Source organism: Porites lutea, chromosome 8, assembly GCF_958299795.1.
Source record: "Porites lutea chromosome 8, jaPorLute2.1, whole genome shotgun sequence".
Lineage (NCBI taxonomy): Eukaryota > Metazoa > Cnidaria > Anthozoa > Scleractinia > Poritidae > Porites > Porites lutea.
In genome coordinates, this window is record NC_133208.1 from 1,988,366 (window position 1) to 2,001,867 (window position 13,502).

General features: G+C 40.6%; 1 protein-coding gene across 1 annotated transcript; it reads left to right on the plus strand.

Moving 5' to 3' along the window:
• The first annotated feature begins 601 nt into the window (after positions 1-601).
• Positions 602-10,126, plus strand: LOC140945776 (uncharacterized). The gene is made up of 7 exons (XM_073394820.1): positions 602-966; positions 1,939-2,233; positions 3,129-3,411; positions 4,005-4,273; positions 4,756-4,878; positions 5,838-5,914; positions 7,671-10,126. Exons 1-7 carry the CDS (start codon positions 895-897, stop codon positions 8,907-8,909), a joined length of 2,358 nt encoding a protein of 785 aa, XP_073250921.1. The 5' UTR covers positions 602-894; the 3' UTR covers positions 8,910-10,126.
• The last annotated feature ends 3,376 nt before the right edge of the window (positions 10,127-13,502 follow it).

The window sequence follows — 13,502 nt, forward strand, 5'->3', positions numbered from 1 at the left end:
ATTTTAAACAATTTGATTGATATTACAAAGCACTTTTGAGGTACATAGACAAAGAAAACAGGAAAATACAATCTTCCAATAAACATTGCTTTTCCATTTCTTTTTTCCTAAGTTACAATTCTTTTTAATTTTTTATTGCGACATTTTGTCAGGAGATCTGAAACTGTTTTCCGAGGGCCTGCAAGAATTTTCCCTACCCAAAATGCTGCCAGCGACTTTTATTAAAGAAAAAAAAAAATGAGTAACATTTAAAAATGTTATTTCTATTCATATCTTCCGGGGCCATGTTGGCAAACATGAAGTTCAGGGCAAGGAGTTTACAGCTTCGTGATCCACTTTTCCGCGACAGTAAGATCCGCGGTCTTGAATGAAAAAGTCAACAGTTCATGTTATCGACTTCCACAGTCAGCGTTTTTTCACAAGCCAAAAAAAAAATTGATGTTGAACACAAGGAACTTTCTAGAACATTGAAAGGATGATGCTAGTCGTCAATAAATTTAACGATAATCTCGTTTATAATCGCGCGAGATAACGACTGCTGTTATCACGCACTTGACAGCGCGCGATATTTTTCACGATTATATTACGGAGACTGGTACCGATTGGTCGTGTGCGGATCTTGTGTAGTAAAGCCAACTGACTTGTTGTTGATTGCCTTTCGAATCAGTTCTTCAAGCTGTTAAGTTGACTTTTAACCGGAAAAAGGCTTCTTAAAGGTACCAAAGGAAAAGACAAAGAATTTATTAAGCACAGGATCGACTCAATCAGCTCAATCACTCGATCGGACGCTAAAATCTGGCAATTCTCTTGGAAGGATTCGGTTACACAATACCACTATAGCTGACTCGTTGCCTTGGAAGTTCGAATAATTTGCAGCCTTCTTGTAGTGTTTCTATGGTTCTAAGGCAGCTAAATACCATGAATGATGGTGAGATCGTCAAGGAGGGACATCTAAAACGACTGAAGGTAGGAAATTTATTTATTAAAATGTCCATTTTGACTTCTTCCCCAGCTATCATTGACGACATAAATGCTTGAGAGTCGATGATTTAACTTTTTTCCTTGTAATAAAAATATTGGACCGATTTTTATTGATTTGAATGCCTTCTTTATCAGAATCGCTGCACACAATTTTTTCGCTCTTAGAATTAAAACGTTGCTGTGTTTGGAAGATCGAACTGCATTTTAAAACTCGTGTTTGGCTAGTTTGTTGTTGTTTGCGCGCGCGCTCCTATTGCAACACCTCCTTGAACATTTTGCGTGCACTCTAAACTTGCACTCTCCGATCACACGTTCTTAAGCTTCTAGAACGCTTTCGACTTATTTTGAATAATTTCAGGGCTTCCCTCTTTATCACGATCTTGAATAAAAATCTCGATTGTTTTCTAAAATGTAACATAAACTCAAGTACCCGTCTTGTCACCGGCGGGTGATTCATTTAGCGGATTAAGCATGTTTTCAAAAATACAATGTTGTTTGGATTAGGCTAGACGAATTTGCATCGTCACTCGAAATGCCCTTTATTTCAATTGTGTTATGTTTTGTCCATGCCTTTTAGCTTGAGGCTCCATAGAACAAAACTAGGAAGTTGGAGAAATATTCGTGCGAGTGAGCGACAAATTGAATGACAATGTCTTTCTTATTCATGTGACATGAAGCGCGGAAAAGCGAATATTGAACGGTAAATGCAAATGTTTACGAAATATTCATTTACTGTGGAAGATTGCAGTTTTAAAAAAGCTGCAGACATCGGGCATTTCAGTTGATGTTAGCAACAATGTTTAGACCTTTTAAAAATTTAAAAATAAAATAAACTATTTTGTGCTAGATTTATCACTATTCGGTCAGTTCAGTACATAACACGATTTACAATAACATTGATGCTGACTACGATGTGATTAGCTTTCGATTTGTTTCTTTTTCTCATTTTGTTAACAGACTCACAAGAAACGCTACTTCGTTCTTCGCTCTTCTCCAAGAAAAGGGAAATCGCGGCTGGAATACTATGAAAGTGAGAAGAAATATCGCCAAAATAGTTCGCCGAAACGTGTCATATACCTCGCGAACTGTTTTAATATTGCTAGGAAAGAAGATTCGAAGCACAAATTGGTGTTCGTCTTGTTTACACACGAGGACAAGTTTGGCCTCGTTGCAGAAACAGAAGATGACCTAAATTCATGGCTAAAGAGTTTGAAGATTGAGCAGAGAAAAGATGAAATCTTAAATTCCTCGGGTGGGTAATTTTAGCGTTATTCATTAGGTAATAGTCTATTAAATAAAAAGCCCCAGTGGCCAATCTTTTAATTAGAAGAAAGTGCGTCATTATGTTTTCAATAATTGTGTTCCCATAACACCATAGGGGTACCTTCCGCCAAAGAATTAATTACGTCTGGATTTTCGGAAATCAGTAAGATCCCTGTATTGTTTTTTCTAATGAATTTATGTGCATGAAATATTGACATCCATCTCAAACAAAAATCTTGATGCACAATATACAGTGGAACCCCACCTTACGGCCACCTTGGTAATACAGTCACCTCGTTATTACGGCCACTTTTTTTGGCCTCCCAGCAAAAATGACCATACATTCACCTGGAAAGAAACCCGCGTAAATACTGTCATCTTTTTATTATGGCCGAATTTTTTTTACCCATTGGTGACCGTATTAATGGGTTTCCACTGTATCTCCTTTTTGGGGTTCATGCTTGATTGGCTTTTAGATTTTATTGATCTTAAGCCGGGTTTTCATATGTTGGGAAACACCCAAGTTCGGATCTCTCGGAACTCGAACCCCTAAGAACGTCTGCATGGGAGGTTAACTGGCTTAACTGCCCCAGATTTGAAGTTATTACCACGTGAGTGGCAGTATCCCAGATGGTGACTGTTCAAGTTACTGTAGGGAGGGAAAGGTTGCAGGCCATGGAAGCAAGTCTGTTTCTCAGAAATGCTTCTATTCTTCGAGTTTCCCCCACATGTCCCCAGCCATCCCAGGTAATCAAAGATGTCTATGATTTTTTGCATTCTTCATTCTGTCGGTCCCTCCCCTCCCCCAAACATATGGATCTGGTCAGCAGGGATTTTGAAAACCCAACATTAACTGACCAGTCTGGTCTTTGTCCTTTCAACAGTCTCAACATGGCATGTGTCCGTCAAACCCAGAGGACTGGGTACTAGTAAAAATCTCGCTGGTCAATATGATCTGCAGCTGACTAGTGACTCTTTAAAACTGGTGATTAAAGATACAAGAGATGCGGCAGTGGAACTTCAGCTTGTCAACATTAGACGGTGTGGACATACAGACTGTTTTTTCTTTATGGAACTTGGTCGATCTGCAGTGACTGGTGCTGGTGAGATGTGGATCCAAGTGGATGATCAGGTTATCGCACAGAACATGCATGAGGCTATACTGGGGTAAGTGAACTCTTTGTTTTGTTTGGGTAGCAAGGGTGGCACAGTGTGAAGAGCACTCATCTCCCACCAATATGGCTGGGGCTCGAGAATATGTGGGTTGAGTTTGTTGTTGGTTCTCTCCCTTGTTACGAGAGGTTTTCCTTAGGTAATTGTCCAGTTTTCTCCTTCCCTCCAAAACCAACACTTCAAAATTCCAATTTGATCTAGAACACACAGACAGGTGTAAAGGAGTTCTTAAGAACTCCTCAGTTCTTCGTAGATAAACAGTTACCAAAAAAAATTGTTTTCATCATGTGTCTGCTTGACTGCTTTATTGTCTGTGCCAACTTCTGCAGACTTAAATTTAAAGATTTTCCATTTTGTACAAATTGCAGCAGGAAACTATAACTTGAAGTTTGGACCAGGATAATTTTTGGAAAATTTGGGATTTGCATGTCAGCTGTTTAATAATACACAAAAGTTATGTCAGGAGTTTTTGTGACCCATTCAGTGGGATATGACCGGCAAACTGAAAGCTCGTGCCCATAAATGGTCACTGTTTGTGTACAATGAATAATACACTAACATAAATTACTTGCCATTACATCCTCTAGGGTGATGCAGAATATATCTGACATACCACAGAAATCCAGACGCCGTTGTGCTAGTGAGGGGAAAAGGGGAAAGGGCAGGCCACGCCCTGTTTCAGCTGTCCTTTACCCACCCAACCGTGTCCGCGCAGACACAGAGCCAAGTTCCCCGCTGTCATCATATCGTGTCGGCTTGGCAAGTTCCGCTAAAAATTTGTCACTGAGTGAGAGCCCTAAGAATAAACCATCACCTGGTCTGAATCGTTTCCTACCTCGTCGAAAATCAAAGGATGGTAAGTTATCATTGTGTGTCCAAGTAATGCAAGTGATATCCAGGTGATTGGCATACTAGACCGTTCACAGTGCCCTATTTTTTCGTAAGATTGTCAGGATCGAGCGCTTCCCCGTACGGACGGCCATCTTAGTTTCCTGTGTACCGAGGGGGCGGGCGACGGGGTTTATAGCGGTGGGTGGTGAGAGGCGAGAAACGCCTCCTCCCAAACCGTCCTCTGCCCCCTTATTCGGCACTCATTGCATCCAAGATGGCCGTCTGTAACGCAAAGCGCTCGATGTCGAAAGTCTTACGGAAAAATAGGGCACTGTGAACAGTCTGTTGGCATAGAAAACGACCAGGGAACTCGAAAAAAAGGTTTGGGACAGCCATCACTGCCATCAACAGTCTGTTGGCATAGAAAACGACCAGGGAACTCGAAAAAAAGGTTTGGGACAGCCATCACTGTTGTTTGTGTATAAGAATTTTTGTCTTTTCAAACAGTTTCAAGCGTGGATAGCTCAAACAGTAATCAAGAAGAGACAAACTCAGATTTCAATGACAAGGTGTTGGTTAAGCCATATTCAAGCAGTCGTCCATCATCCGAGGAAAGAGATGTTCAACCAGGTACTAGACACAGAGCATGCAAATGCCAGACAAATGTGGTCTGTTTAGGGTCCTGTCCACACGTTTCCGTTTTTCTTTGAAAACGGAGAGTTTTCAGTTTGACCTTCCGTCCACACGTATCCAGTGAAAACGGTTACTGAAAACGCATCTTTTCAAAAACGCTCTCCAGAGTGTAGCCTACGCCACAGACGAAACTAAACTCTGGTTAAGTCCGTCTGCGAAACAGCACCGAAATTCTTGTTCTGGGCCCGCACCTGTGTACCAGGATTTGAGTATGTGCCATGATTGACCCGTTAAAAAAGCCATTGTCGATTCGCCAATCAGGATGAAAGGAAATACGAAACGCACTTCCGGTAATTCGTTGAGTCAGACGTTACTCACTGAGCTTAAATTACGTCCTCGTTGCAGGCTATCCCGCAGAGTGGAGATTTTTGAAAACATCGTTTTGTTGTACTGTACGGACGAGTTTGAGAACGATTACGTTACGGTGTCGGGTACCACTAAAAAAAGCGCATGTGCCCATCAAAAATCATACCTTTTTAAGTCTCCGGCATTGCGTTTTCGTGTTGACAGGCAAGAAGTTATAAAAACGCAACGAGTGGACGTGGATTATTTTGCAAATGGAGAAGAAGTATCTTTTTTCAAACCAAAACGGATGCGTGTGGACGGCGCTTAATCATTTCACTCTCAGTCTTGTAAGCTGGTCCTAACTTTTGAGTCCGTAGACAATATCCTCCGGTGTGACCGTTGAAATGAAACCTCTTTCACAGTACTTTCACCTGGTGCTATTTGTTTTTCAACATTTTACAAAATGACAAAATGAAATTTTGATATTTTTTCTTTTGTCTTGCCTGATTCTGACATTGATTTTCGTTCTGTTTTGCCGCACTATTGCAATTTCCCACACAGACTCTCTTTTTTACGGTGTCAAACGACTTACAAGGGTTGTCTTTCTACAGAGTATGTGAACTTTGGAGCAGAAAGTATTGAAGACACACTCAGTTCTGAGGATTACATGAAGATGGCGCTAGACAGGGTAAGCCTAAAGGAGAGAGTCGCTCCTTTAATTGGGTAGTTGAATTGCACGGTTCTTGCTCTTACAGGGTGTGTTAGATGAGGCAGAAATCTTGTTACAAAATTCAATTCAGAACGACATTTTTGTACTACTGGAATTCTACGTGCATCCTAATACTGTATTGTAACCCGGTCTGCAGATGCCACGATGTGATAAATTGGGAGCCTGAGTAAAAAACAGCTAGCAAAAACATGTCTAAGCTTTGTCGCGATTATTCCAGCTCGTTAAGAATATCCGCAAGTGGATTTTTTATTACAAATTCTTGGGCACCTAACCTTTTATTTAAAATAGTGAAACCGGTTTCGAGTCACTTTGTTTACGGGGGTTTCGTCTTTACGAGGCCGTTTACTTTCTAAAGACGCACACAACTTTTACAAATGTTTACGTCAAAACGATATCCACTCTGGAGATTGTTTACGAAGTTGTATGTTCACGGTCGTTTAGGCGTGGACGAAATCCATGCACGCGTAAGTTAGTATAAAGACGTAACCTAAAAGTGTGGAGTCTTGGTTTTGCAGAAAAATTGGTAGTTAGGCAACTATAGCTCCGTACCTGAGGCAGCTAGGGGGTCAAAAACAAATGATTCGAAACAACATCCCTTCACTTGCATCACATTTTGAGCCTTAATTTGCACGTGCGCCGCTTTTGCACGTGCATCACACTTGTTTTGTACATGGCTTTGGCGTTTTTCTGAAATTCACGTGCAAACAAAGACGAATTTCTCTTAATAGTTTTGGATACGGATGTAGACCCGCTTAGAATTCAACTCAAGGAATACTTCAGCCGACGTTTTTATTACATGTTGGGCTTGCTTAAGCTCCCCAAAGCTTCTTTCACAACATGGAGTCAATTTTACCACTTTGCGTCCATGTTAAAAATATAATCATGATTTTTGAGTAGAAATCCATTGTTTTTAATCTACTTTGTTACTCACGTTTCGTTCTTTATCCATTAATCATCGACCGACATATATTGTTATCTATGCCTTGTTTTACTTAGAATTATTTTAGACTCCGGGATATACAGTCGACTCCCGACAACTCGAACCCTCTGAAACTCGAACCTCCCGCTAACTCGAAGCAATTTTCATTTCCCTTCAGATCGTTTTCTATATAATTTTACCTTCGATAACTCGAACTCCCGATAACTCGAACTTTTTTCTATTTCCCTTGAAGGTTCGAATTATCAGGAGTCGACTGTATATGAAACACAACCCTGATTTTTGTTAGCTTATACATACCTGGGCGGTGCAATCAAAGTTTGCGTTGTATTCAGTCGGCTTTAAAAAATCCCCAGCATTGCCGTGTATGGGATTTTGCTATGGTAACCTGGTTGTCAATAGAGTGACTGAAGGCCCCAAGAATTGCTGCGTCGTTGCTTGTGGTTGCGTGCCAGTGTGATATTGTGCACAAAGTTTTACCAGGCGAGATCCAGACGTGATCACACTGCGCAGCATTTATGCGCAACAATTATTGAGCGGCCGCCAAACGTAGGATATGCCTCATTTTTGGTCAGCGGTTAAACTGGATATTGAAATTTGATTGGCTGAACATTGAAACTCCAGGAAAATTTTACTACATCGGAGAGTTTAGCTTTATTTTTATACGAGAGAACACGAACTTCGTCAATTAATCAGGTGGTTGTATTAAAATGACCATATTGTCTACTGATGGCTTATCGACCTCTTTTTTGAATTTTATCCCTTCCCTTTCAATAGCAACATAGCTGTGACTCATACCTAGACATGGACCTGTCAAAAGCTAAGGCCATGAAAGCGGTAAGAGACCAGGATTCACAAGAAACGACAAAGTCGACGCAGACCGCCCGAGAAGGGGGATACATGGATATGACGTCACCAAGACAACAAGAGGAGAACCACGTGACACCAAAGCTTCAAAACTCGGGCATTGTACGTCAAAAGAAAACTTCATCACCTAGGCTACTGCGGGCCAATGAGAGCCCCCTGCCAAATAAACCGGACATTCGTGAGTTTGTTTCTCTCAAGAAATCGCCTTCTTCATCTCGAAGGAATTCAAGTCAAGATTACATCACCATGAGTCCTGTCGGAGTACGAAAAGAACAGACTCCAATATACATGAATTTTGTCCCCCCAGGTCAGAAACTCTCAAGAAACTCGTCAAGTTCTGAATCGATCACCAATGACAAGGACCACCCTGTGTATGTGAACTTTACACCTGGAGAGAACCTCGAAAAAGCGGGAAGGCGACTGGAATCTCACAGCCCCAAGAAATGTCCTGAAATTTCTGTTGATTCTTCGCCTTATGAAGAAATGCACCATTATATTAATTTCAGTCCCTACAAAAAACGCGATCAAATTTCTGTGCCCAACAATTTCAGAAAACACAGCTTGGAATCCATACTTACCGAACCATCACGTGAGTATGTAAACGTTGATCTAAGCGGTATCGCAAAAAGCAAAAGCGCGGTAGACATGCCTGAATACGTGAACTTTACTCCAGGGAGGCGACTTGAAAACGGTAAAAGGGGCAGCGTCGGATCTAGTGGGGAGATAGATAGCAACGTGCAACAAGAGGTCGATTACGTCAATTATTCACCAGGTAAACTTGACGTTAAACATAGCAAATGGCGCAGGTCCCCTCGTTATGGAAGACGAGAAAGTGAGCCAGCGTTGTTACGTCCAAGTAGTCGTGATTTCAGGTCGGTTTCACATTCAGCTAAAGAAAACGAAGAATCTACCGAGCTTCATTACATAGTGCTTGATTTAAGCAAAAACGAGAAGGATGGCTCAGATTCGCCTTCCCGTCGACGCACGCGGCCGCCCAAAATTGATTTAAGCTCTTGTAGCCGCCCGGCGGCTCCTGGACCAAAATCTGCGCCCTTGGTAAGTCCTTATGCGGAGGTAGATTTTACAAAGTCTCATGGGATCAGGCAGGCCAGGCAAGAGATGAGAGTGCCTGCCAACACAGCGGTGTAAAATTGGGGTCAAGAGTGAAGTGGGCTATATTTTACGACAGGAGTGGTCTAGGCCATTTACCGAGATTTATTTCCACTAACGCGTTCAGCAATAAACTATGGCGTAAGCTATACATAGAGAGGAAGTCATCCTGCAGTTTTCATTTGAATGCCCACACCAGAGAATTTTACATAGAGGATCAAAAGGTAAAACCACCTTGTACAACATGATAAACAGTACTACGGGAAAGAACTGCTCAGTGCCTTTCATTTGAATGCTCACATCAAAGGAAACCTCTCCTTAGGAAAGAGCTGCTTAGTAGCCCTCATTTGAATGGTCACACCTAGTATTACATCCACAAAATCAATGACAATGGTTTGTTCGAAACGCACTTACCCCTCCCCCTCTTTTTTGTCTGGTCTTACCGACCGTACCGGTATTCCCTTAGTGTTTCGCACAGCCATTATTTGACTTATTTGAGTCGTCACGCAACGCCCCTCAACTATTATTTCTTGGGGACGCGTTGCGTTATTGCGTGACGACCAAAGTAACTCCGCGTTAAAAACTATCGCCTTAGCCTATGACACACGAAAATTTTGGTGAACTGCTCTCTAACTATCAATTCTAGGAGCTTGGAACTATTGTTTTTCCCAGCTCAAATTTCAGGTTAAGAACAATTTTGATGGCAATCATAACTGGTTCTTATTCTATGTAACGCATTGATTTTCACATTCGAGGAACATGATTTACTCGTTTCTCATATCTCTAATTTTAGGCGGGGGGGGGGATGTTAATTGTGTGGGATGTAATGAACGTAGCATCCAGTTTCATGCGATCAATGTTTGAAATTTTTTTAGAAGAGGAACTGTAAATACTTAAGAGGAATTTCATAAATTTATTATTAAAGGTAATTAAGGATGGGATAAGCACGGGGATATATTGAAAGACTGGACAATTTATTCTAAGAATGTGTAAGTGAAGATTATGAGGAAAACACTTCTGAATTGTTTTTCGCTACTAAGGTTTTTTTTCTTACACACATTTTCATACGTTCACAAGCACGGCTGTAATTTCTTTATAGCTCCTAAGATGTGAAATAGTTAATTCACCCACACTTGCTATAGAGACAATTATTGGATTTTAATAATTGTATAGATTATTTTGTACAAACATAATACTGATGTAACTATTTTTTATAGTGGCTGCTGTAAATTTAAATAAAGATTAATCTCAATTTTTCCTCGTTGCTAGTCTCCATGCTTTTTAGTTTTAAGTGTCACCTTAACTTTTAGCTACCTTCTTTCTTGACCAGCTAATGGAACAGAAGGTAGATGGATAGAGAAAAATGAGGGGAGGAGGGTGCGTTGGGTAGAAGAAATGAGATCATTTTATGTTTGTGGGAAACTGCCCACTTACCCCTCCCCTAAGTCAACACTAACACTTCTCACTTTGGGCAAAATGTTGGCTTAGGGGAGGGGTAGGTGGGGAGTTTCCCAGAAACTTATAATGATCCAAGAAATGGATGACAGAGGGAGGGGGTGATGAATTGACACATGAGGGACAGAATAAGAAAAAGAAAATGAGGCAGAAAAAGTCGTGGCGAATTGAGGAAACAAGGAAAGAGGGGAAGAAAAGGAACTGAGGGAGAGGGAATAGGGTGATGACTTAAAACACGAAAAAATTAATACTCCTCATAATTCCTCTTTATTCGATATTTCTTTTTGCAGTTTCAAATCAATACTATTTACAATAAGCTCCTTGCAGTCTGCGGTCACATGACCTGCTTAACGCAAAAATATGGGATGTAACTTAAACAACACCAGGGATGGAAAGGGAATTATCTTTTTCAAATGCCTCATAATACAATGTTTGGCCCTTAAATTTTGCATACGTTGTCGTTCTTGCGAATAAACAGTCCTCCCAGGAAAGCTTGAAAACAGTAGGCAAAAAAGCAATAGGTTTAAATTGGTAGAACAACAACTTTGCAAGCGCATCAGGCTTTTTTGTACATTTCTATGCTGTCGCTGCGCGACTACAACGTGAAGGTGCCTAATTCGTTTTGTCGAGGACGTGACTGAAAACAAAACAACAACTATCTTTTTCTTTCCCTGAACTTTGATACTTTTGGAATCCAACTACAAAACGATTTGCCAACATTTGACGAATACATGATATGGAATAAGCGCGATAAAGTTTGAGGCAACGAGAATTCACTTTTTAAGTGACGTTTTCGACTAGTTTTTCAAACAGAGTGCTCAAACATAGTGCCCATTTTAAACTGATTGACCCACAAGGCTAAGATTTTATCGTTGTTGGAATGTATGCAAAATGATAAGGTTCTTGGAGGGAAAAAAATACTGGTCCTGTGCCGGACTATAAAGCGCAAGGTCCGGCGACCTTTTCCATTGATATCTTTAATACAGTTTCACCGTTGGTCAAACAACTTTGAGTTAAAATCGCGCTAATAAGTGTGTAAACTCTAAACGTTCGCAGACCCACTTTTTGGTTCATGGTCTTTTAATGCGTTTTTAGGCTTGTATACCAGACAAAAATGGCACGAAATAGGTCACGTGTCCACAAACTGCTCAGGTATGACAGAAATTTACAGAAACTAAAACTAGGAAGCAATAAATAACTCGTGATTTTCAAACTAGCTGTTCAATACTTTATCTGCTAGTTGTAAAACTAACTACCAGTTGTTAAAGCTAGTATGTGTGCTAACATACCAAACGAACATAACTGGTAGCCGCATATTGAGCCTGCGATGACCAGAAAGGTACTAATCAGCAGCGTAACTAGGAGAAACCAGTATATATATATAAAACAACGGTATTTTATACCCTTAATAAGAAGAAGCAGTCTTAATTCTGATGAAATCGACGGGAGGGGTAGGAAAGTACCATTTACCAGTAAGCAAATGGAGTGTCTTGCCTCTTCCCCTCCCCCCATGCAAAAACACTGAGCTGCCGCGGAAGGAATTTAACTAATAAAGCAGAAAAGAGCTAGGCCATTTAACTGAAAAAATAAAACTGAAAAAAAGTACTGCGAAACGACGCAAAATGGGAGGGATTTTTCATTTGCTAAATTTGTTCCACTACATATACACGCAGAATTTGTCAATAAATAAAACTGCTTTCACAAAGCAGAAAAAAACGTTTTCTAGCGCTATCGTCTCTACGTGCCGCCCTACAACTGCCTCAAAAGTTGGTAATGATATATAATTTCGATACTTCGTAAAAATAAATTTTCATTTTTTTTTTTTCACATACGCACACAAAAAATAAGCCTCCTTTGAAGAGCATACAACAGAAGCCCATGAGGTTCCTAGGTGGAGAAAAAAAAGGGGGCCTGACTATAAATCTGTTTTTGCACTATCTAATACCCCCAATAAGGAGTCTGTTAGTACAGTAACACTTGTGAAGGCAAAACCACAACGATGAACCAGTCTGTTAGTACAGTGGTATTCCAGGGAAGCCCACTGAGCTACTAGGTTGGTATCGAATCGGATCTATTCTTCGAAAACTAGAGCTAAACGTGATGTTACACGGGACGATTCTCAACGAAGATTTTTAGTGCCACATAGCGTTGCAATGTTGGAGCAATGTCGTAACTACTCGAAACGATGTCGCAACGATGTTGCAACGCTTTGTTGAGCTAAAAATCGTTGTTGCGAATCGTCTCGTGTAACATCACCTTAAAACTCCTGGAGATAATGAGAAAACTGCCAATCGCTTTCTTCAACGACGGTTTCTAAGACCTAAAGTCTAAAAAGAACCCTAAGAGTCTGTAAGATAAGAGCTTGTATCGAGACACTCTCGAGCGATCACACCATGTTAAAAAGAAATAACTGACCGCTCTCCGTTCAATTAAGGAAGACGTAAGTGTCATGTGACAGATGTCATACAGCCCAATTTCCCTTATATACAGATTCGATTGTCATTGGCCAGCTTTTGATCACGTGCTCTTACACTAATTTTACATGAATTCCGCGCAGTGGCCAACATCAATTTCCTCCTAATGATATCAATACAAATAATTATAAAAAAAAGATTGGGAGAATTTATTAACTGATCGCCTGAGGGCAAATGCTTTGATCTCCTATCAAATTCTCTCAACTATATCATTAAGGAAATGTATGGACATCAATTTGAAGAATTTGTATGTTGATAATGGGGTTTGAAGGGTTAAGCAACTGCTGCCCCCTCACACCCATTGCCGTGACCAGCTTTGCTAACGGTGATTAAAACGATCAATAAAAATACGAGCTGTTTAAATTACCGCTTGTTTCTTTCTGCGGGATATCAATCTCAATTCGAGGACCCTAGGGACGAGGTTTTGGACCCTCGGGAAACATAATGGGAACCGATGATGTAAAAATATAGTTTTCCGGGTGTGGATACCAGGTAACTTAAATCTAACGTGCCTTTGGGAAATTAATAACAAGGTTATAAAACAATTAAGAGCATTTCTGGCTTGCTAATACATCGAAAAGTAACACCTTCCTTGGGTTTTAGTACAAGGACGAGCAAAACTTTTCTTTCGCCTTCAAAACCTGGCATGTCACGACCCAGTAGGCCACTTTGTTAAACAGTTGTCCAAACTGCTTCAGTTCTG

Bases quoted from the DNA above. Each gene is read 5' to 3' on its own strand.
- LOC140945776 (XM_073394820.1), top strand. From the start codon at position 895: ATGGTTCTAAGGCAGCTAAATACCATGAATGATGGTGAGATCGTCAAG. The intron at 967-1,938 runs GTAGGAAATTTA...TTTTGTTAACAG, and splicing joins GACATCTAAAACGACTGAAG to ACTCACAAGAAACGCTACTT. The intron at 3,412-4,004 runs GTAAGTGAACTC...TACATCCTCTAG, and splicing joins ATGCATGAGGCTATACTGGG to GGTGATGCAGAATATATCTG.